Source organism: Chrysochloris asiatica, unplaced genomic scaffold (assembly GCF_000296735.1).
Source record: "Chrysochloris asiatica unplaced genomic scaffold, ChrAsi1.0 scaffold00036, whole genome shotgun sequence".
Classification (NCBI taxonomy): Eukaryota; Metazoa; Chordata; class Mammalia; order Afrosoricida; family Chrysochloridae; genus Chrysochloris; species Chrysochloris asiatica.
In genome coordinates, this window is record NW_006408554.1 from 11,513,618 (window position 1) to 11,535,372 (window position 21,755).

Sequence of the window (21,755 nt, forward strand, 5' to 3'; positions counted from 1 at the left end):
ATTTCATTTTTGACAACTTCCAGTTTTCCCAGATTCATACTTCATACATTCCATATTCCAATTTTTAATGGATGTTTACAGCTATTTCTCTTCATTTTGAGTTGTGCCACATCAGCAGACGAAGGTCCCGTAGGCTTTACTCCCACAAGCTTTACTCCATTCACATCATCACAGTCAACTCTACTTTGAAGAGGCAGCTCTTCCCCAGTTGCATTTTGAGTGCCTTCCAAACTGAGGGACTCATTTTCTGGCACCATATCTGAAGACGTTTCTCTGCTATTCTTAAGGTTTTCAGTTACTAAATTTTTGGAACTAGTTCGTTATGCCTTCTTCCTAGTCTGTCTGTGTCTGGAAGCTCATCTGAAACCTGTCCACCATGGGTGGTGATCCTGGTGGTATTTAAAATACCAGTGGCATAGCTTCCAGAATCACAGCAACTCACAAGCCACCACAGTACGACAAACAGACAGATGACTGGTGGAGTTTTGATATTAGCTCACTCTTAATCATCTTATTGGAGTCCTGGTGTGGCACTGTAGGATAAAGCACTGGACCACAAGGTTAGTTTGAAGCACAAGGTCAGCTGTTCAAACTCACCAACTGCTCACTCCTCGGAAAGTCTATGAGTTAGAATGGCACTTAACAACAATAATAATCCTCTTTTTGGTTTATCACAACAGATCACATAAAGGATCATCACATAATTGCCATACCACTGAGAATCACAACCCAACCAAGGTGACACATATTTTGGGGCAACACATTCAATTTACCCCAATGTTCCAGGTTTTTAGTCTATTCCTAAATCTTGCCACTTCACAGCCTCTGCAGTTTTGGGTTTTGATGGTTGCATCAAGAACAAGTGTATAGTCTACAAATCAAATCAAAGAGCAAGAGAGAATGCTTACTATAAGGAACCCTGTTGAGTAAAGTCACACAGTAGTTTGGAACTTGAATGAATTAATTCTGCTTCTCATTTTAAGACTAGCTGGTAAATCACCGTGTAAGTTATTGACACACATTTTTATGTTCTTTATAATTCTCGCGTCAGAAAGAAACATACATCTCTACCCAGATTCATACTTCCTACATTCCATGTTCTGATTTTCAATGAATTTTTACAGCTGTTTCTCTTCATTTTGAATTGTGCCCCATCAGTAAATGAAGGTCCCATGGCCTTTACTCCCACAGGCTTTACTCCATTCGCGCCAGGGTCAACTTTACTCTGAGGAGGCATTTCTTCCCCAGTCGCATTTTGAGTGCCCTTTTCATATCAAGCACATACTTATGTAGAGAGTTCAAGTCCTTTTTCATACCAAGTACATATATATGTGTGTGTGTGTGCATGTATGTATATAAGTAAATAAAATACAAATCGTCATCTATATGTTTATATTCCAGTGTCTTCCTTTCTGAAAAGGTTCTGAGTGTCCTGGACTAAATCTCAGCATTAAAAGAACAAAAACAGTGTAAGGCTCCTCATCAATCATTTACCTGTTTGGTTAACTTCAGATTCAACCTGAAATCGGGATCTCTCGATTTACCCTACTAGATAAGATGAGAAAGTGAAACAGTGTTGAATCTGTGAGTGAATCCTCCCTGAAGTAGTTGGAAGACAGGATCCTGGAAAGCAGTTCCGTGTACTAGGTAACAAAATTGCTATCAACATAGTGGGGCTGAGAGCCATGCAGATGTTTCTCGGCACACCAAGCAACTCTAGAAAGTCGGAGGAGCTGGTGTAGCGGAGCCTGGAGTTCCGTGCACCAGGCGGCTACAGAGGCATCAAGGGTCCCTAACCCCCACAGAGCAGTCGCCAAGAGCCCGAAGTGCTCGGCAAGGCTCCGCAGGACCCGCCACGCCCCACGCCACCCTGCGGGAGAACGCGGGAATGGGGAGGCCCCGCCGGGCCGCCGTAGTTCTGCGGCTCGAGCCGCTCCTCCACGCCGTCCTCCGCCCCCTGCCTCCCGGCTCCGCGGCAGCTCTGAGCTGGCAGCGCCGCCGCTGCCGCTTCCTCTTCTGTAGCCGTTTGGCCGCTGCGTGACGCGTCGTTTCCTCCCAACATGGCGGCCGGGGCAGGTCGGCAGTGATGGAGGCCAGTTTGCGGCCGCGGCGGGTGCGAATCCCCACAGTAGTCAGAGCAACCTTGCTGTCGCTGGGCCTCTGAGCACCGCCACTGTCGCCGCCTCGGCCCTTGGTCCCCGGCAGACAGCAGCCGGGACCAGGTCCCTCTCCGCCGCCGGGCCGGAGTGACGAGTGAGGGGGGGCGTCTGGGAAGTGACCCCCGAGCAGGGAGAAGTGGAGGCCCCTCGAGGGCGCGGGCCTCGGGGAACGGCGAAGACCGACCTCGGCGCCCCTCGCCCGCACCGCGGCAGGTCCCATTCCTCCGCCCTTTCCTGCTCCTGTCTCTGCCCTCCACACCTCCTCTCCCCCACCTCCACCCTCTCTCCTTTCTCTCTTCTTCCCCCTTGTTCTCCTCCTCTCCGGCCGCTGGGAGTCGCGGGACGGACGAGCCGCCGCCTCCTTCTCTGCGTCCATGTATGAGGGGAAGAAGACGAAGAACATGTTCCTGACCCGGGCCTTGGAGAAGATTTTGGCCGACAAGGAAGTGAAGAAGGCGCATCACTCCCAGCTGCGCAAAGCGTGCGAGGTGGCGTTAGGTGAGCGGCCAGGAGGCCCGGGGGGTGGGTGGGGTGGACTGGGTGGCCGGTGCGGCGACCCCCGCGGAAGGTAGGGTCTACCCAGGAACTTGGCCAGGACCTGCGCCGCCGCTGACATCAGGCAGCCCTCTTAAAGCTGTCTGCTGCCAGGTCGGAGTTGACAGTATCTCGCCTTGATATGGGTAGAGGCAGGGTGGCGGAGGAAGAGCACTTGGCTGGCCTCCAGGGTTTAGGATCGCTGGGCACCTGGGTTCGAGGGATCCGCTTGAGCGTTATGAGAGAGGATTTTATTGGTGCGCGGTGCGGTGCGGACTGGATGCCACCCTTTGTGGTGAAGCTGAAGATGAACTTGTTTATTAGCTTGAAAATTGAGGTGGAGCTGATATGTCAAGATGGGTGTGGGGAGGGTCTGTATTGTAATTACAATGACTTTATCGTTTGGCGTGGTACTTTGAGACGTCTGACTGAAGTTGTTCCCTTGTTGACAGTCTGAGAAAGGGTTTGCCAGGGGTGCAGCTCGTTCTGACATCTTTCCGCCTCCACCACAGGAAAAACAGGAATGTTTTATCTGACTGAGCTGACCTGGAAGAACAAGACCAGAGGTTACGGGTGGAGGTGTAAAAGCAGGGAGGGAAAGGACCTTTAGATAGCGGGCTCTAAACGACAAAAGAAATCAGGGTTTGAAATGAGAAAAATGAAAAAGACAATGACACCCACCAGCCACATGTCTGGACAGTGGCATCTGCTTTCAAGCTTAGATTGTGATTTATAGTTCAGACGGAAGAGATCTAATGCAATAACGCTTGAAGCTGGTTAAATCTAAACAATACCTGTAGGGAGTAGAAGCAGATACATTGTTAAAGGGGAACACTGATCTATTTCATCAGTCAAAGATGAAATCGTTTAAGGAGACACCAGTACATTTAGCAGAGATGAATTCCTAATGCTTAGGCCTTATTTTATAGCGCTGGAAATAGACTAGGTCAAATTAAAGAGAAAAATGAAGCTTGTTAAATGTGATGACAGGCTTTGGAAAACAGCATTCTTCGGCAGGGAATCTAGGATAACTTCAATTCGTGCTAAAGTTAGGATCAAGACAGCTTATACGTAACTTTTTCTTTTAATTATTAAAATACAAGACTATGATTTAACTTGCTGTACACTACCATACTGTTTGTTTTCTTCTGTTTTTTGATCCCTAAAATTGGTGATACTGAATAATTTGAATCTGTAATATAGTGGCTTCAAGTTTAACTTTCGACCTCATCCTGGATCAGAAGTTCACCTTCTGCTAGTCTTGACACATACCTAAAAAAGGCTGTTCCAGGTGTATGAGAAAACATTTTTTACAGTGGTCAAGATAGACCTTATATCTGGGTACTGAGAGGGGTAATTATTGGGGTGAGCTGAGGGAGTCATTTTAGGATTTAAAAAAATGTTGCTGTTATGTGCTGTCGAAAAGTGCCATCGAATCGATTTTGACTCATAGCTACCCTATACAGGGTTTCTTTCAGATAAGTTGTTGATAAATGCCAGTATCTTGGTTAGCAGTCCAGTGCTTATTCTGTAGCATCACCCCAGGACCCCACGAATAATTTGCAGGTTTAAAAATTTGAGATTCAAACTAAAGTTTTAGTTTTTGAGTCTTTATATATGTGATTTTAGAAAAAAATATTTTTTGCCTATTGTATTTATTTTACTTACTTGCCCCCCCGCCTTTTAAAGCATTTTTTTGTGAATTGAGTGAAGGTTAACAGACAGAGCAGATCATCCGTTTTACATTCAGCAAACCATATGCATTGCTTCACTCACTTGGTTGCAATCCCCTCTGTGTACCAACAGTTAACAGCATTTACCTTTTCACTTTATTGCATTCCTGCCTGTGTCTGTCAGCTACATTCATCTTTCTTCTGCTAACCTCCCCCTTGTATATTGCCCGGCCTGTCACCCATGTTAATATGTGTCCACCTTGTAGTCCTTGAATAATTTCCCCTTACCTACCCCAACCAGTGGATCGGCCAGGTGGCATCATTGATGGACTCGGGGGTGGCAGCGGTGGTGAGGTTGGCCCAGGATCGAACATTGTTTAGTTCTGCTGTGCATGGAGTCGCTATGAGTTGGTTCCGACTCGATGGCACCTGACAACAACAACAAACCCCAACCATCATAGATAGTTTTTTTAAATCAAGAAAACTTTTTTTTTTTTTTTATACTTTTTACAACATTGGTCACATACAATGTTTGCCCTTTTGTGATTGATTACTTACTTTCACTCAGTGCAATGTATTTCCTCCAGGTTCTGTAAGGTGCTGTAAGGTGTTTCACAGATTCATCATTCTTCATTGTTTTGTATGTACCGAAGTTAGTTTAACCATTCTTCTGCTAATGGGTCTTTAGGCTGTCTCCATCTTTTTGGTTTGTCTCTTGTAGACAGTATATTGAAGGATCTTGTTTTCTTACCTATTTTGTCCTTTATGTCTCTTGACTAGTACATTTAATCCATTTACAGTCAGTGTAATTGTGACTAAGTATGAATTGATCGTTACTTTTTGTGTGTTTTCTTGTGTGCGTATGGTGCTGCTAGATTCTTTGTCCCATATAATTTTCTATTCTGAGTTCATTTTGTTTGTGGATTTTCTTATTTTCATTTCTGTTTTGTTATTATTAACTAAATCTTTCTGATTTTCCTCTTTTTCCATTTTAATATGTGCATGTGTATTATTTGTATTACTATTTTTTTGAGGCTAGTGTAGTGGTTATGAATCGGACTGTGAACTGCAAGGTCAGCAGTTAGAAACTACCAGCTGTTCCACGGGAGAAAGATGAGGCTTTCTGCTCCTGTAAAGATTTACAGTCTGGGAAACCCTTTAAAGGATCGCTTTGAGTCGGAAGCGACTCCACAGCACATAACAACAACAACCCTGCAATTTATTACTTTTTTCCCTTGTTTAAAACAGCCTGTCTTATCTTGAAATCTATTTGACTTCCTTGCCACTTGGAAGTTCTATGTCTACACTATTCCCTCTTTTTGGTTTGTTGTTGACTTCATTATCTCTGGTTCCCTATTTTCAGTATTGTAGGTTTGTTTCACTTTAAGTGCTCCTATATCTGGATAGTGTTCTGGGTGGTGTGTTATATACATGGTAATTTCAGGTTGTCTGCTATTGTTGTTTCTCAGTCCAAAGAACACCTTTTAGCATTTTTTGCAAAGTTGGTATGGTCATTCTAAATTCTTTCAATTTTTTTTTTTTTTAATCAGGAAATGCCCTAATTTCACTGTCATTTAAGGGACAGCTTTGCTGGATATATGATTCTTAGTTGGCAATATTTTTCTTTCAAAACTTTGTAAATGTCATTCCATTGCCTTCTTGCCTGCATGGCTTCTGCTGAGAAATCTGAGCTTAATCTTACTGGTTTTCCTTTGTAGGTAGCTTTTTATTTTTCCTGGGCTGCTCTCAGGATTCTTTCCTTGTCTTTGATTTTGGAAAGTTTTATTATGATATGTCTTGGTGGACAGTATTTTTAATATGCTAAACTGTAAATATCTGACTAAAGAAATCTGGTAGCAGCATAGTGGTTACGAATCGGGCTGTGAACCAAAAGGTCAGCAGTTCGAAACTACCAGCTGTTCTGCGGGAGAAAGATGAGGATTTCTGCTCCCATAAAGATTTACAGCCTTGGAAACTCTGTACAGGGTCACTATGAGTAGGAACGGACTCCACGGCACATAACCACTACCACCAAAGAAATGTATGTGCTTGTGTCCTTCACTGAAATGGTAATATTTGTATAAATGAGTGTGTTTTAATGAAGAGCTAACTAGAATAAGAATCTGAAACCTTGAGTTTCAGTCCCAGTTTTGTTATATTGCAATATTAGGCAATTACCTGGATGATTCCTTCTCCATAAAATTAGGGTTGAATTTAATAATTATAAAGTCACATTCCCTCTAATGTGCCACAAATATGAAAGGACTGTTAATTGTTGCATTGAGTATTCCTGTCACTTTTACATGGTATCTTTAGAAGGCTGGTAAATTGGGCCTTGCCATTTCTACACCTGAAACCATTTTGTAGTTTGTGGCTAGTTAAATCAGAGTTATCTTTTCAAACTTTGCCAGTTTTTACCCCTTTTGTATAATTAGCAGAAACTTTTGAGGAATGTGGCCTACTGAGTCAGGGTCTAGGTACCAGTGTACTTACTATCTTTGAAATGAAAAAGATATTTTCTCTTGTAATTTCATAAAAATCATTACGTTTAGCCATGTGTAAAGCAAAATCGCATTGGATTGAACAGTCTCACCATAGCTTAATCGCTGATGAGCTTTGATTCCTCTCTTACAGTGATCTTTCTACATTACCACCCAAACAGATGTTGATGGAAATAATTGACTTCATCTTTGCAGAAAGCTTATTTTGTTGTTGTTAAATGCCGTGGAGTAGATTCCAACTTATAGACACCCTAAATAGGGTTTCCAAGGCTTGCAGTTTTTTGCGGGAGCAGAAAGCTTCATCTTTCTCCAAAGGAGCAGCTGGTGGACTTGAACCTCCAACTTTGTGGGTAACAGTCTAGTGCTTATCCTACAGAGCCACAGGGCTCCGAAAAGTATATAAGACAGCTTCATAAAGTTCATGGAAAATTGCATTATCATTCATTCCCATTTTTCCAAGTACCCGAACTGTCTTACAGTAAATGTTACGATGGCATCCCTAAAAGCTATTATAGACGTCTCCTTTTCTTTTCACAATTGAGACTTGAACTAGGCTGGCTTTGATCTCTTGATAACATCTGTGATCATCAAACAGGATGGGAAAGTGAACTGGAATGGCCTGGTTTGGTTATCCATGTTCTATTGATTATGGGTGGGTTGGGTGGTGGTAGTAAATACACCTGCTGCAGGATTCACTGGTCACTCAGAGATCTATTGAGCACCTGCCATGCATTAGAAGGGAAGATGAACAGCAAACAAGAAAAGAAATCTTGTATATTGGATTTCTTTTTTTGTTTTTGAATCATCTTAATAGAAAATTACTTCAGTCACTTTAATTGTAATGACCAGTTATAAATGGGCTTTATAAAAAATACATGTGAAAGTTTATCCAGTTTTTGCTAAGAAAACTGTAAGTTACAGTTTTTGTTAAAGTATAACTTCTAGACCTTATCTAAATTGTTGTTGTTAAGTGCCATGGAGTCAGTTCTGACTCATAGCAACCCTGTATAGGGTTCCCGAGGAGTAATTGGTGGGTTTGAACTGCTGACCTTCTATTTTGCAGCCCAGTACTGATCCTGCAATGCCATATCAGGAGTCCTTTATCTAGATTTGTTGTTGTTGTTAGGTGCCATTGAGTCGGTACCAACTCATAGTGACCTTATGCTCAGCAGAACGAAACACTGCCTGATCCAGAGATCATTATAACAAAGTCTGTTCTCATAGATATTCTTGTGGAACTGTGAATTTACTTGATAATGACTTTTCTACCCAAAGTCTTCTTAACTCCCACCAAATGATTGTGTGGGGCCATGCAAATATGGTGTACGGAACTCTAATGCTGGGATTGGTTAGTTTTGTCATCCTTCTAGATTTAAAAAAGGTGCCACTTCAGAAGCAGGAATAGAGGATTCCAGGACCATCAGGAAACAAGAGCCAGGAGCAGAACATGATACTCCTACCTGGAAAAGCAGCTGCAGAGGCAGCAACATGCGGAGACAGGCTTCTTGGCCCCTGGGCAGGAGACTGGTTTGTAGAACGAGTCTTCTGGGCATTTACAGGCTGTCTAAAGGAGCTTTGTAACTCTTGCCTGAACAGGGCAGAGACGATAGGCAGTGGCCACCTGGCTGAGAGGCTGAAAACTAGATTGAGATGTGCATGCAGTATGTTAGAGAGGCTTTCCTGATTGGAGAACTGTAGCGTCCTAAGTTGTTTTTGATCATGAATGGTACCCTGTTCACTTCCCTTGTTTAAATGCTGTCCAGTCAGTTCTGACCCATAGATAACCCTGTATAGGGTTTTCCGAGGAGCAACTGGTGAGCTTTAACTGCCAACCTTGTAGTTTTGGAGACAAAAAAATCGACTTTTCAGTCCAGTGCATAAACCCCATAATCATGAGTATTGTTTATGAGTTCTATGTGGCCCTTGCAATGGATTATTGAACCAAGATAGGAAACAGAGAGAGCTGTGGGAGAGACTGTTGGTGTCAGAATAGGATAAAGAAGGTTGAAGGCACATCTGATCTCAGCTTCATAGGAATTGGTCTTAGGCTGATTTTGAGTTTGATTTACCTTCCCCCTTTCGAAGCCAGAGGAAGTCAGGCATGGATTTCCTGCCATTTTTGTGCTATATAACTTTCAAATAATGGAACCATTAAAGGATATACAGAATCACATACAACTTTTAATGAATACATTATATATCAAACTTCATTTTGAAATAAAATGTTTTTTAAAAAAGAAACAAAGCCACACATTGCTCTTGTTCATGCACCTGAAGCCCATAGGCACAGGAATAGTTCCAACTTGCCCTTTCATGGCACCTGCTCTACTACAGCTTCACAGTGAACCTTGAGCTTTGTAGAGAAAGGGAGTCTAGGCTGCCCTAGCTTAGCCTGATCCATTCCTGCTCCCTAGAATCCTGAATTAAAAATAGTTTGGCCATCTGCTGGCAGATGAGACAACAGCTAAGCTATTTTTAGTTCCAAAGAATTTAGGATTGTTTCAGGATTGGTCTTGAAGGTAGCATTGTCTCATGAGGAGGATATGATTGGGCCTATTTGAATCAGACTTCCTGTGTTTTAGAGAGTCCTTTGATGTTAGGGCTATTCTACTTCTGTTTCTCATGTCAGATATCAATGAAGATACTCTGTAAATGTTAGGATGAGGGAGTTGAAGGTTGGAAACTGGTGCTGATAGAGAATAAGAATGAAGGAGTGACCAGAAGGTTTTGGAGACAAGGGAAGTGTGTAGAGTAATGGTATGAGGGTGCATTCTATGCAGTGATTTGGGAAAATGACTGTGAAAGGGAGGAATTGTTAGGGAAGTAATTTTTTCTCAGGATGTGAATTTGTGTTGTTGATCTTGTTCTAAAATGATTCTACTGACTTTGTCTCCTTATATGTTAGAAGAGAGTCTGTTAACCTTGTTATGAGTCAGAACAGACTCAGTGGGCACACAACAACTAGAAATGTCAATATAATAGGTAACTCAAAATTTGCACAATTTGCTTCTTTCTGACCCTCTGTTGTTGTTGTTAGCTGCCTTTGAGTCACCCTTCACTTTTCGTGACCTCATGCACAAAGGATCTTATAGTTGTGACACAGAGGGTCTCCCTCCCACCTTATAAGGTTTTTTCCATTGGCCAATTTTTTGAAAGTATATCATCATCAGATCTGTCTTCTTAGTTTATTTTAGTCTGAGAGTTTTGTTGAAACCTTGCAGCATCTTACCAACATGTAAAAACGTCGCTGATGGAAAGATAGGTGGTGGCTGTGTTTTCTGTGCACTGGCCTGGAATTGAACCTAGGTGTCTCTCAGTGAAAGACAAAGTACCATTGAACCACCACTGCCACATTCTGGCCTCTTGTCCCCCCCGCCCAGTTGGTGTTGTAAAACCAGGATTTGAATTACTTGATTGCATTTGGTCCTGGTTGAATGCTATTTGTGGCAGTCTCTGTTCATTTTTGTCACTTTCTATATAGTTTTTCTTTATTTATGAAAAATTATTTACCCTTCAAGAGCCTGTAGACAGGGAACTGTCTTAATTATACTTTAAGTATAATTTAAATCTATTAACAAGTCTCCTTGTACACCTTCACTAGTAATGCCTTAAGGTAAAAGGTATTTTCTGTCAGCCAGGCTTCTTGAATTTTTGTAATGGCTAGGAGAGAAAAGTAATGAATGAAATGACTAAAGGAAAGATTTTATCTTTGATTTTTTTCTCTCAGTTTTAAAATTGTGTTTAAGAACCTTTACTCCAGGATAGGTAGGAATCAGCTCCACAGCACCTAGTAACAATAACTACTCCAGGATGGAATTGAATAGAATATGTCTTATATCATAAGTTCTTAGAAAAGGCCTTTGTAAAAAAGTAAGTTTAGGAATCTGTATCGCTCTATTTTAGAGATTTATAGTATACGTTAGCATAGTTGAAGTTCAAGAAAGCCCTGTAGGAAAGAAACCTGCATAATTTATTTAATGACATTTTTCCTAAGTTTATTTCACTTCTTTTCTATCAATATGGTTAATACCCCTAGGAAACATTGTCCTTTGACATTTAGCCTTAGGATCCTATCCTATGGGGAGAAGGACACAGTAGATACAGTGTTGTTGTTAAGTGCCATTGACTCAGTTCTGACTTACAGTGACCCTGTATAGGGTTTCCAAGGAGCAGCTGGTGAGTTTGAACCAAACCGATCTTGCTGTCCAATGCTTTATCCCACAGATCACATCAGGATTCTGTAGATACAATAGCCCTAACGTCTTAACTGGAACTCTTCTGAGGACATGTTTTGAAGAACAGAAGTCCTATTGACAGTATGGGAAGAAGAAGAAAATCAGAAATGGAACAGTTGGAATGAGTGTGATCAAGATTGGGAGAGGAGTGGCTGTTTTGCTGACTCTTTCTTTACTAAGGAACCCTCTTGTCACTGTAGGTTTGGCATTGGGCTGAAACTGCAAGGTCGGTGCTTCAAACCCACCAGACTCTCTGTAGGGGAAAGATGAGACTGCCTGCTTCCTTAAAGACTTAGTCTTGGAAACTATTTAGGGTCGCTGTGAGTCAGAATCCATTCCATGGCAGTGGGTTTGGTTTTTTGGTTTCTTTCCTTACTACCTAACTTAGAGGCAGACACTGGTTTGTCCCGCTTGATAAAATTTAACATGTAAAACTTCTATTGATAATTGATTTTTTCAAAGAATAAAAATGTGAATAGGAAATAATTTGGGAAATATTTATCATAAAACCCTTCACAAAATGAAGGAAGGCTACTTGAAACACGACAAACAAATGAGTAAATGATGGTTGCCATGAAAAACTAGGTATGTTCTTCATTCAGATATTTGTTGAACTACCAGTTTGTGTTCTGTTCTTACATGCTAGTGGATGAGGTGAACAGTAAAATACTAATTAAGGTACTGTCATGTGTTGCTTAACATCCATTATTTGTTGTTGTTGTGAAGTGCCGTCAAGTCAGTTTAATGTCTGTGATATGTTCTGTAAAATAGTTTGCTCTAAGTGTTTTGGATGTTGATTCAGCATTTATTTGCTTATTTGTTTGTTTACTTTTTATTGTGAATTGAGTAAAGATTTGCAGAGCAGATCATCAGTTTTACTGATATATATACTTTGCTTCATTACATATTTGCAGCCCCCTCCATGTACCAGTAGTTAACATTACCTCTATTCATTTAACTAAGGACCTCTGGTAGCGTAGTGATTACGAATCAGCCTGCTAACCTCAAGGTCAGCAGTTCGAAACTACCAGCTGTTTCACGGGAGAAAGATTTCTGCTCCTGTAAAGATTTATAGCCTCGGAAACCCTGTACAGGGTCACTATGAGTTGGAACCGACTCCACGGCACGTAACTACAGCAACAGCTATTCATTTAACTACTGCATTCCTCCCTGTGTCTCTTGCTACCTTCGTCTTTTTCTGCTAACCTTCCTCTTGTTTTATATATTGTCTACCCTGTCACCTACATCAACATGTGTCTGCCCTCTAGTCCATGAATACTGCACCCCCCCCAGCCTGTAACCATCATAGATTTTTTTGTGTGTATGTGTGTGTGTGTATGTGTTTGGACAATTAATTCACAGTTTCAAAGTAACAGTGGCATATACCCTTTACACCTCCCATCCCAAACCCTTCTCTGGGATTGAGTCTCTTATCTTGAGGTGTGAAGTTTTGAATGTTGTTGTTGTTGTTGTTAAGTGCCGTCGAGTCAGTTCCTACCCATAGCGACCCGTATGCTTCCATATATCTTCCTTTGTTCGCATATTAGGGCTTCTCCCAGTTTGTAGTTCACCCAGACTACAGCTCAGCAGGGATTGAAGCTCACCTGAGGCTGCCTTACTTTTTTTTTTTTTTTTAATGTTTTATTGTGAATTATGTGATAGTTTACTTGGGAGAACATTAGCTTTACACTCATTCTATCGTATATCATTACATATCCAGGGTTACAGTCACTTCCATGCATCATCAACCAACCAAATGGTACACCCCACAAGCTTGCCCCCTGGTCATCAGCACACAGCCTCTTCTCCCTCTCTGGGTCCAGAGTTCTCAGCTGCTCCATCTCTCCACGTAATCATCTTTGCCTCCATCTCTGGTGTCACTTTCTCTGGGTAGGGTCTTGCTCTCTGCTCTTCTCCCTTGATGGTCCCAGGGCCCTCCGTTCCTGGAATGCAAAGTCAACCACTCCCCTCCTTTTGCTGCAAAATGTTACCTTTACATTTCCAACCCTCACAGTCAGTCCTGATTATTCACTATGGTACCACATGAGTGCTATCCACATCTCCTTTCATCAGCCCCACCCAGACAGATTGGATACTACTTAGTAGAGATTTTACCTTTCTCCAAGCCCTCCTCATCTAGCCTCCCTTTTGAAGGTTTGTAAGCCATTCACGTCTTGCCTTTGTAGCAGGCTGGCTTTTTAAGCATCTTGAAAAAACTTTGTGCCTCAGCAGTTAATCATTAACTTGCTAAGAGGGATTCACTTTTGGTTTTGACCCTCAATTCACATCATTAGCAATTTTTCCATGTCTAATATACATCCTTCCTGCATTTTTGTTAGTCTTGTAACTCTCATTGTTGCCAATCCCTGGAAAATTTTTATTTTTGAGGATTAGCATGATTGTCGAGTGTGATATGCCTAAATCACAGCAGTAGTTTTCCGCCTTTGTGGTATTTAATAATCTTTTGTTCTACTCCAAATCAGTATTTCTCCTTTGGTTCTGCTGCTACTATCATTAGCACTTGTTTTTCTGTGTTTGGGAGCCGTGGTTCACTTTACAGTAATATGTTCAGAAGACATTAAACGGAGAGAGTGCTATAACACTCAGAAGAAACTGATACACGATATTGGATGCTGCTGCCTTTGTGTCGAAGCATGCACTATAATACTGTAAACTTTTTAGATAGAAAGTTCAGTACAGTACATACATAACCCAGCAATATAGGTGCTTATTATGATTATCAAGACATAAGTTATATATGTACAGTACCATTATATGCCTGGCAGCACAATCGCTTTGTATATAAGAGACATGAGATACTCGTGTTGTATGTAACAAGCTTTTGCAGTTGCTAAGCCCCTTGTTTTCTTATCAGGATTTCTGGATTCTTTTAAAATCTCTTGTTGCCATGGACATATATATATAATCAGATGTTGCCCAAACTGATGTTATGTGGTGCATGACAGTATTTCATATTTCTATGTTGTTATCTGAAAAAAATAGTTAAGGAAAGTAAAGAGAGAACTGATGGGAGGGTTACTGTAGATAGAATCTCAGAAAAGACCTCATTGTACGTGAGCAGAGAAGTGACAAAAGTGAGGGATCCGAACTTTTAAATACTTAGGTGGCAAAAAGAACAGAAAAATGTGTGTGAGCTTGTTGTGGAGGGTATGTGTGATTAGATGAGAATGAGAAGAGGGAGTTGTAGGAGAGGAGGGCAGATTTGGGATTTGTTTTAAGTGTGATGGAAACCACTGGAGAGTTTTGAGCCAGGAGAGTGACCTAAACAGGTTTACATTTTGAAAGGCTCACTCTGGCCAAAGTTATGGTGACTTATGAGGGTAGGTTGTAGGATTGACTGGTTAGAATGCTATTACAGAAACCTAAGCATGCAAGGAAAAGAGTCCACAGATGGTGTAAATAGTTCATGTGTTTTGCTGCTGACTTGAAGGTTGGCAGTTAGAGTCACTCAGAGGTGCCTCCGAAAACCCAGTGGAACACAGTTCTGCTCTGACTCATATGGTGTTATTATTATGAGTGTGAATTGTTGGTATGAGTTTGAATCGATTTAGTGGCACCTGTATTTTTTAGGCAAGTAATATGGAAGACTAGTGTAGTGGTTGTGAATCGGGCTGCTAACCCCAAGGTCGGCAATTCGAAACTACCAGCTGTTCTGCGGGAGAAAGATGAGGCTTTCTGCTCCCTTAAAGATTTACAGCCTTGGAAACCCTTTGCAGGGTCACTATGAGTCGGAACCGACTCCATGGTACTTAACAACAACAACAATATTGAAGCCTAGACCAGACTAATGTTAGAGGATGTAAATATAAAATGCTGAGAAGTCTGTTGTCTGAGTGACTTCTGGAATCAAGAAAAATGGTAGTTCCAGGATATGTGAAGGTGAAGAGACTAGGAAAATGAAGGATAATTAAAAAGAATGAGTTAGTTTAAAAGAGAGTATCATGCCAAGGGGAATGTGAAATATACTCTTTATTTGTTTTGTTTCTTAACTTCCCCCCAAAGGAAAAACTAATTAAGCTTGTCACTGTACTTTCTAGATGTTTTTCCTTTTTCTCTGCCTCCCTTTTGCCTGCTTGTAAGATAAAATCCCTATTTCTGATGTTTTACAAGTATGTTCCTTCTGCAACTTGGTTTTTATTTATCTAAAAACTGTTGAGTCAATTTTGACTCATGGGGACCCCATGTGTTAATATAGATTAGAACTGCTCCAGAGGATTTTCTTGGCTGTAATCTTTTTTTTTTTTTCTTTATTGTAACTTCAATGATTTACAGAGCAGATTATCAAGTTTCACATTCTGCAAATTTTATACTTTGCTTTATTACATGGTTGCAATTCTGTCCATGTATCTGGAGTTAACAGTGTTTTTCTCTATTCACTTTATCTATTGCATTCCTACCTGTGTTTCCTGCTAACTTCATCTTTCTTCTGCTAACCTTTCTCGTATATTGCCTGCTCTGTCACCCATGTTAACATGTGTCTACCCTCAAGCCTGTGAATAATTTTCCTGCCCCTGCCCAGTCCCTGAACCTCAGTAAGAATCATAGATTATTTCTTTTATCAATAAAACCTTTTAGCTTTTTACAACTTTGATCTCATACAATGTCTGAGATTGACTATTTTCACTCAGCATAATGTCCTCCTCTATGTTCATCCATGTTACAAGGTGTTAACGCATACTCACCATTATTCTTCAGAGTTGTATAGTATTCCATTGTATGTTCCAAAGTTTGTTTAGCCATTCTTCTGTTAATGGGCATTTAGGCTGTCTTCATCTTTTTGATGTGTCTCCTAGGGACAGCATATCGAATAATCTGGTTTTCTTATCTGCTCTCTCTGTCTCTTGACTGGTGCATTAAATCCATTGACTTTCAGTCTAATTTTCAATAAGTATGAATTGATTACTGTCATTTTGCAGGGTTTTTTTTTTTTTTTTGCGTGTGTGTGTGGTGCTGCTGGATTCTTTGTTCCATATCATTTTCTGTAGATCTATATGGGAGGAGACAGCCTCATCTTTCTCCTGTGGAGCTCCGGTGGGTTTCAACTGCTGACCTTGTGGTTAGTAGCTCAGTGTTTAACGCCCTGCATCACTAAGACTCTTTATATCTTATCAAAGGAACTGTATTATGTATCCTAGTAAGAAAGTGCAGCCCTCATGGCTCAGTGGTTAAGCCATTCAAACCACAGAGAAAGATGTGGCAACTTACTTCCATAAAGATTGTTATGCTGTTGAATTAGTTCTGACTCATAACGACCTTGTATAAACCCTATATAGAGTTTCTAAGAGTAACTAGTAGGTTTGTATTATGACCTTGTGGTTAGCAGTCCAGTGCTTATCCTAAGTACCACACATAGCTGTGGAAATCCTGTCTTACAGGATTTGTTGTGAGTCAGAATCACTTCAACAGTAGTGGGTTTAGTTATGTTTTGTTCAAGAAAGAGGAACTGTTGGATTTAAGTCTGCCTCCCTGTTTTCCTCCTTTCCTGTGGTGATCAGTTGTTCTAGACTTTGACACACACACACACACACACACACACACACACAGTCGAACAGATATCATCCCATTGTTATTTCTTGTCTCTTAAATTTTTATACTAATTTTTCAGACCCACTTTGATTTAGTTGAACTTCCATTTATAGTGTATATTATATATATATATAAACAGTATAACAAATACTGTTTTGGCTTTTATTGTTTCATAAATATAGACAGCAGTTATTGTGAAGCTGTAGTATACGTTAGAGACTCTTGAAAAGCTTCTTTAAAAACACAGATGTTTGAATCTATTTAAAAATTTTGTTTTCTACATTTTACATTTTTTGTGTTACTCAGATCTAAGCTTGATATGGGGTCCTGATTTGTGCCCTGTAGGATGATCACTTGACGGCTAATTGCATGGTTGGCAGTTCAAACCCACTAACTGTTCTTCAGAAACCTTATACAGGGTCTTGGTCTCTATGAGTCAGAACTTACATGATGGCACTTACGATAACAATAATAATAGCAAGCCTTGCTATAAATAATGTCCTTTGTTATCTTACTCAGGAAAGGTTGTGAAAAAAACTAAATATTTCATATGACAATATTAATTTTGTCAGTGTCAGTAGAAAGTCCCATGTGAGTCAGCTGATTTTTAATTATTTTATTGTGTTTAGAAATTGAAGCAGTTAATTTTTTAATTTCAATTTTGCCTTCTAAAAATACACAGAAATTTCACTTAATTTACTGCCTAACAATCTTTATTTATCCTGACTCATTTCTGAGAAAAAGTCCATTTATCCTTGGAAACCCTGTTGTTGCTCTTGTTGTTATGTGTTGTGGAGTCGGTTCCGACTCACAGCGACCCTGTACAGGGTTTCCGAGGCTGTAAATCTTTACGGGAGCAGAACGCCTCATCTTTCTCTCACGGAACAGCTGGTAGTTTCAAACTGCTGACCCTGAGGAAACTCTGTACAGGGTTGCTATGAGTCGGAACCCACTCCACGGCACACAGCCACCACCATATATGTGTATAAAACACTCAGGCATATATAATAATTTACACCTCCAAAGGGCACATTCTGCAAGTCTGCCTCCTGGCCACTAGCTCTTAGTCCCTCTCTTCCCATGAATATAGAGTCCTCAGCAGCTCCCTCTCTCCATGTCCCCATCTCTGCCTCTGTCTCGGGTGTTGCTGCTTCTGTGGATAAGGTCCTGCATTCTGCTTGTGTTTGTCTCCCTTGATGGTCCTAGGGTCGTCTATTTCTGGACTGTAAGATTAACTACTCCCCTGTTTTTGTTACAAAACTTCTACCTTTACAATTGTGACAGTCGCAATTAGTCATGATAACAGTGATTCATTACTGAATCATACGAATCTTATCCCTATCTCTTTTCACCTGATCCATCTACACAAGATGAAGAGTATTCAGTAGGGACTCTTTCTTCTCCCCATAATCTTAAAACTAAACTCTCTTGTGAAAGCTTGTAAGCCAGTCACTTCGTGCCTTTATCGCCCCCTCATTTTAGGTAGCCATTGTCTAACTAAGTTGCCCATCCCTGTCTACCCTTTGTACAGAGGGGATGGCATTGCTACTTGATGTGATGAAGACTCCTTCCCTTTCTGTTGGTATTTAGAGTTAATACCTCCATGAGTATAGATCAGGTTCATCAAATTTACCCTTATTTCCTTTATCATTTACCCTCATTTCCTTTATAATTTTTTTTTTTTTTTTTGGTAATCTTCCTCTAGTTGAGTTCTGATTATCAAGCCATCGAGGCTAGGTCAAATGGGTACTGTCCACAAGTTTGGGTGTTCTTGTGCATCTCTCCTCACTTCATATCAGCTGAATACTTCACTCTCAGCTCCTAGCCCTCTGTAGCTATGTCCTTGTCCATGGGCTCAAGTGCCCTCAGGTTTCACCACACTTTGGACCAACCAGCCCTTCCTCTTCTCTCTCATCTCCTGGTCATTGGGAGTCAATGGACTGTGGTTGAACTCAGCCCATTTCTTCATTGCTGCCTTTCCCCCTCTTCCACTCATCGGTAGACCAATGTGGTTGCCAGCAAGCTTACATGCCTATTTGTGTGTTCCCTTTGAGTTTCAGTCTTGGAGGGGAGTTTGTCCTGAAGGAACTTGATTGCTTGCCTTGATGTCTTCCTGACGAACAACTTGCTTATTCTTGTAGTAGCCAGTCATGCTGACATTTTTGTTTTGGGTTTTTCCTGATGATCTTTCTTTGAAGATATATCTTCTGTTGCTCTAGCTGTTCTAGGCTGGCTTTGCTAGTGAGAATGTCCCACCTCAGAAGGTTTTGGATGGAACTCAGGATTCCACCTAAGGTCCTATACTCTGCATAGGCTCTGCAAGAGGCCTATTACACTTGGCAAGTTCTAGAAACCCTTTTATGTATTCCAGTCAGTTTTAGGCTGAAGATGGGCTTACAAGTTTTCTATAATCATGTTTCCCAACATTCCTTTCTATCCCACTCAAGTGTCTATTTTACAATAGTAGGCAAGGGAAACCAATATTTATAAGACAGTCAAGCATTTTAGTATTATCTACCCTCTTCAAGCTATGTCTAGCTACCTGTATCACAGAGTCCTGTTGTTCCAAGGTTGAGCATGCATCACTGTTTACCTCTGTCCCACTTAGGTCATGCAAACCTGTCTCAGTGTTTGCCTATCTATCTTGTTCTCCCGTTTCCTCCCCTTTCTTGTATTGCCCTCCCCAACACCTGAAGTAAGCCCTCCACCCGAACCCCACTCTTGTTGTTGTTTTTGTTAGGTGACATTGAGTCGGCACCAACTCATAGCGACCTTATACACAGCAGAACGAAACACTGCCCGATCCTGGGCCAACCTCACTATCATTGCCACACTTGAACCCATTGATGCTGCCACTTTGCCAATCCATCTCGCTTTTTTCTGACCCTCTACCTTACCAAACATTATATCCTTTTCCAGCGACTGGTCCCTCCTGACAATATTTTGTAGTGATTATGAAATCAGGCTGCTAATCTCATGGTCAGCAGTTCGAAACTACTAGATGTTCCACAGGAGAAAGATGAGGCTTTCTGCTCCCTTAAAGATTTACAGCCTTGGAAACCCTTTGTAGGTTCTCTATGAGTTGGAATTGACTTCACAACACATAACAGCAACAACAGCTATATATGCAACCCCACTGTTGTGGTTGTCTTATATTTCATTAACTCTTCCCTCCATTTAAGACAAGTCTATTTTATTCTGTAATCTACCTGACCTTCCCAACACCTGGATCTCTGTTCCTCTATGTTTACTTTCTTTCACGTTGTTAATTGTTTTGATCATAGACTGACTTCCCAGATCCTCTGTTCTTATCATTTTATTCTGTTCTTGACTCTTTGTCGATTGAGTTCAGGGTGATGCTGCCACGTACGTCATTTTCTGGTTGTTGTCTGTTCTTGTTGGTTCTCAGTCCACAAAACTTCCTTTAGGATGTTTTTCATAGCAAGGTTGGCTTTGGGAAAATCCTTTAGCTTTTGTTTATTCTGGAATGTTTTGATTACACCATCATATTTGACAGCTTTGCTGGGTAGAGGATTCTTGGTTGGCAGTGTATTTTGGTATTTTTTATTATTTCTGATTGCCTCCAGGTAGATATGGTCAGCATATGGGCTTCCCTTTTCACTCTTCTTCCTGAGAAATTTCAAGATGCCACTGTTGCTTGTTTTGACATAACTCAGGATTTAATTTTCTGCCTGTTTCCTGTATAGTCTGCCTCTCCTGCTCCACAATCCCCGTTCAGGCCTTTTTCCTGGTGATGAACAGTTCCAGGCTGGCTGTGCCTGTTTTGCACTGCTGTTTCGTTTGGAAACTGTCACTTTATAGTTCGAGGAGATCTGTGCACATGCGTAATAGAACCTTCCAGGGGTGGGAGTGGGTTGTCCACTCGCTTAGGTGCACCCCCTCTAGTCAACAGAATGGTGGTGCGCAGACTGCAAGAGACCAATGAACAAATACAAAAAAAAAAAAAAAAGAATGTTCACACCTTTATCTCCATGGTTCTGTCTGGTGTCCATTGCTATTTTGATCCTTCCCCCACTTGGTCTCGCCCCAAATGGCAGCTCTGGGATCAGCTGAGGGTCTTGATTTAGAATGCAATGGATTTCTTGCTTCTGCTTCAAATTCCCCTAGCTGTAAGCCATCCAAGCTTCTAAATATTCCTTTATATGTGGTTCAGAGTTCTGGGACCATCCCCTGATCCTGATTGGTCCGCTTTTCTGTATTGTTGCTGATGGAGCTCCTCACTGCACTTCCACCTGATCCACCATCTTGTTTGTTCTCCCTACAGTTAACTTAAAAAAAATTTTTTTTCAAACTGTATCAGGGGACCTTAAAAAAAAAAAAGGGATTAAAAGATAAAAATATGAATTTTATTTTGCAGTATAAGTTCCATCAAGACACTTTTGAAAGCAATAATACACCAGCCATATAGTTTATCCCTAAAGAACTGAGGGTCCTGGGAATTTAACCATGTCAATGCAGTCTTTTTCATATTGTTAGCTGAAAACAATGGCTGCCCTTTAAAGAACTTTGAAGACACAAGTTGTTGTTGTGAAGTACTGTCAAATCCATTTCAACCTATAGTGACACTGTATAGGGTTTCTGAGGAGCAGCTGGTGAGCTTGAAGCTCTGACCTTGTGGTTCAAACTGACTCTGCAGTCCAGCTCATTAGCCCACAGCACCACACCAGGAAACACAAGTTAGAAGAAGCCAAATCAGGACTGTAAGGTGCATGCTTAATGATTTCCCATGGAAACTCATGTAAAATTGCCCTTACTTTATAAGAAGGATGAACAGGGCATTGTTATGTGAAGGACTGTGGTGAAGCTCTTTGGGGCATTTTTGTTAAAATTTCTGACACGCTTTCTCAAAGTACATAATAAGTAGATAGGATAAGCACTGGTCTGCGAATCATAAACTCCGTGGTTGGAGTCTGCCATCTGTTCTGCAGGAGAAAGATGAGGCTTCTTGCTCCCTCAAACACTTAAAAAGCTTTGAAACCTTTTACAGGGTCCAAGAGGCAGTTGTTCGAACAGAACATGGGAACACTGAATGGTTTAAAATTAAGAAAGGTGTGCGACAGGGTTGTATTCTTTCACCATACTTAT

General features: G+C 41.1%; 1 protein-coding gene across 1 annotated transcript in view; it reads left to right on the plus strand.

Annotated features, from left to right (window-relative positions):
• The first annotated feature begins 2,151 nt into the window (after positions 1–2,151).
• The window catches only part of ARFGEF1 (ADP-ribosylation factor guanine nucleotide-exchange factor 1 (brefeldin A-inhibited)), a 209,742-nt gene continuing 190,138 nt past the window's right edge, over positions 2,152–21,755 (plus strand). Inside the window, exon 1 of the mRNA XM_006860037.1 lies at positions 2,152–2,657. Within this exon, the coding sequence (XP_006860099.1) occupies positions 2,534–2,657 (124 nt within the window). The 5' untranslated portion in view covers positions 2,152–2,533. The remainder of the gene's footprint in view (positions 2,658–21,755) is intronic.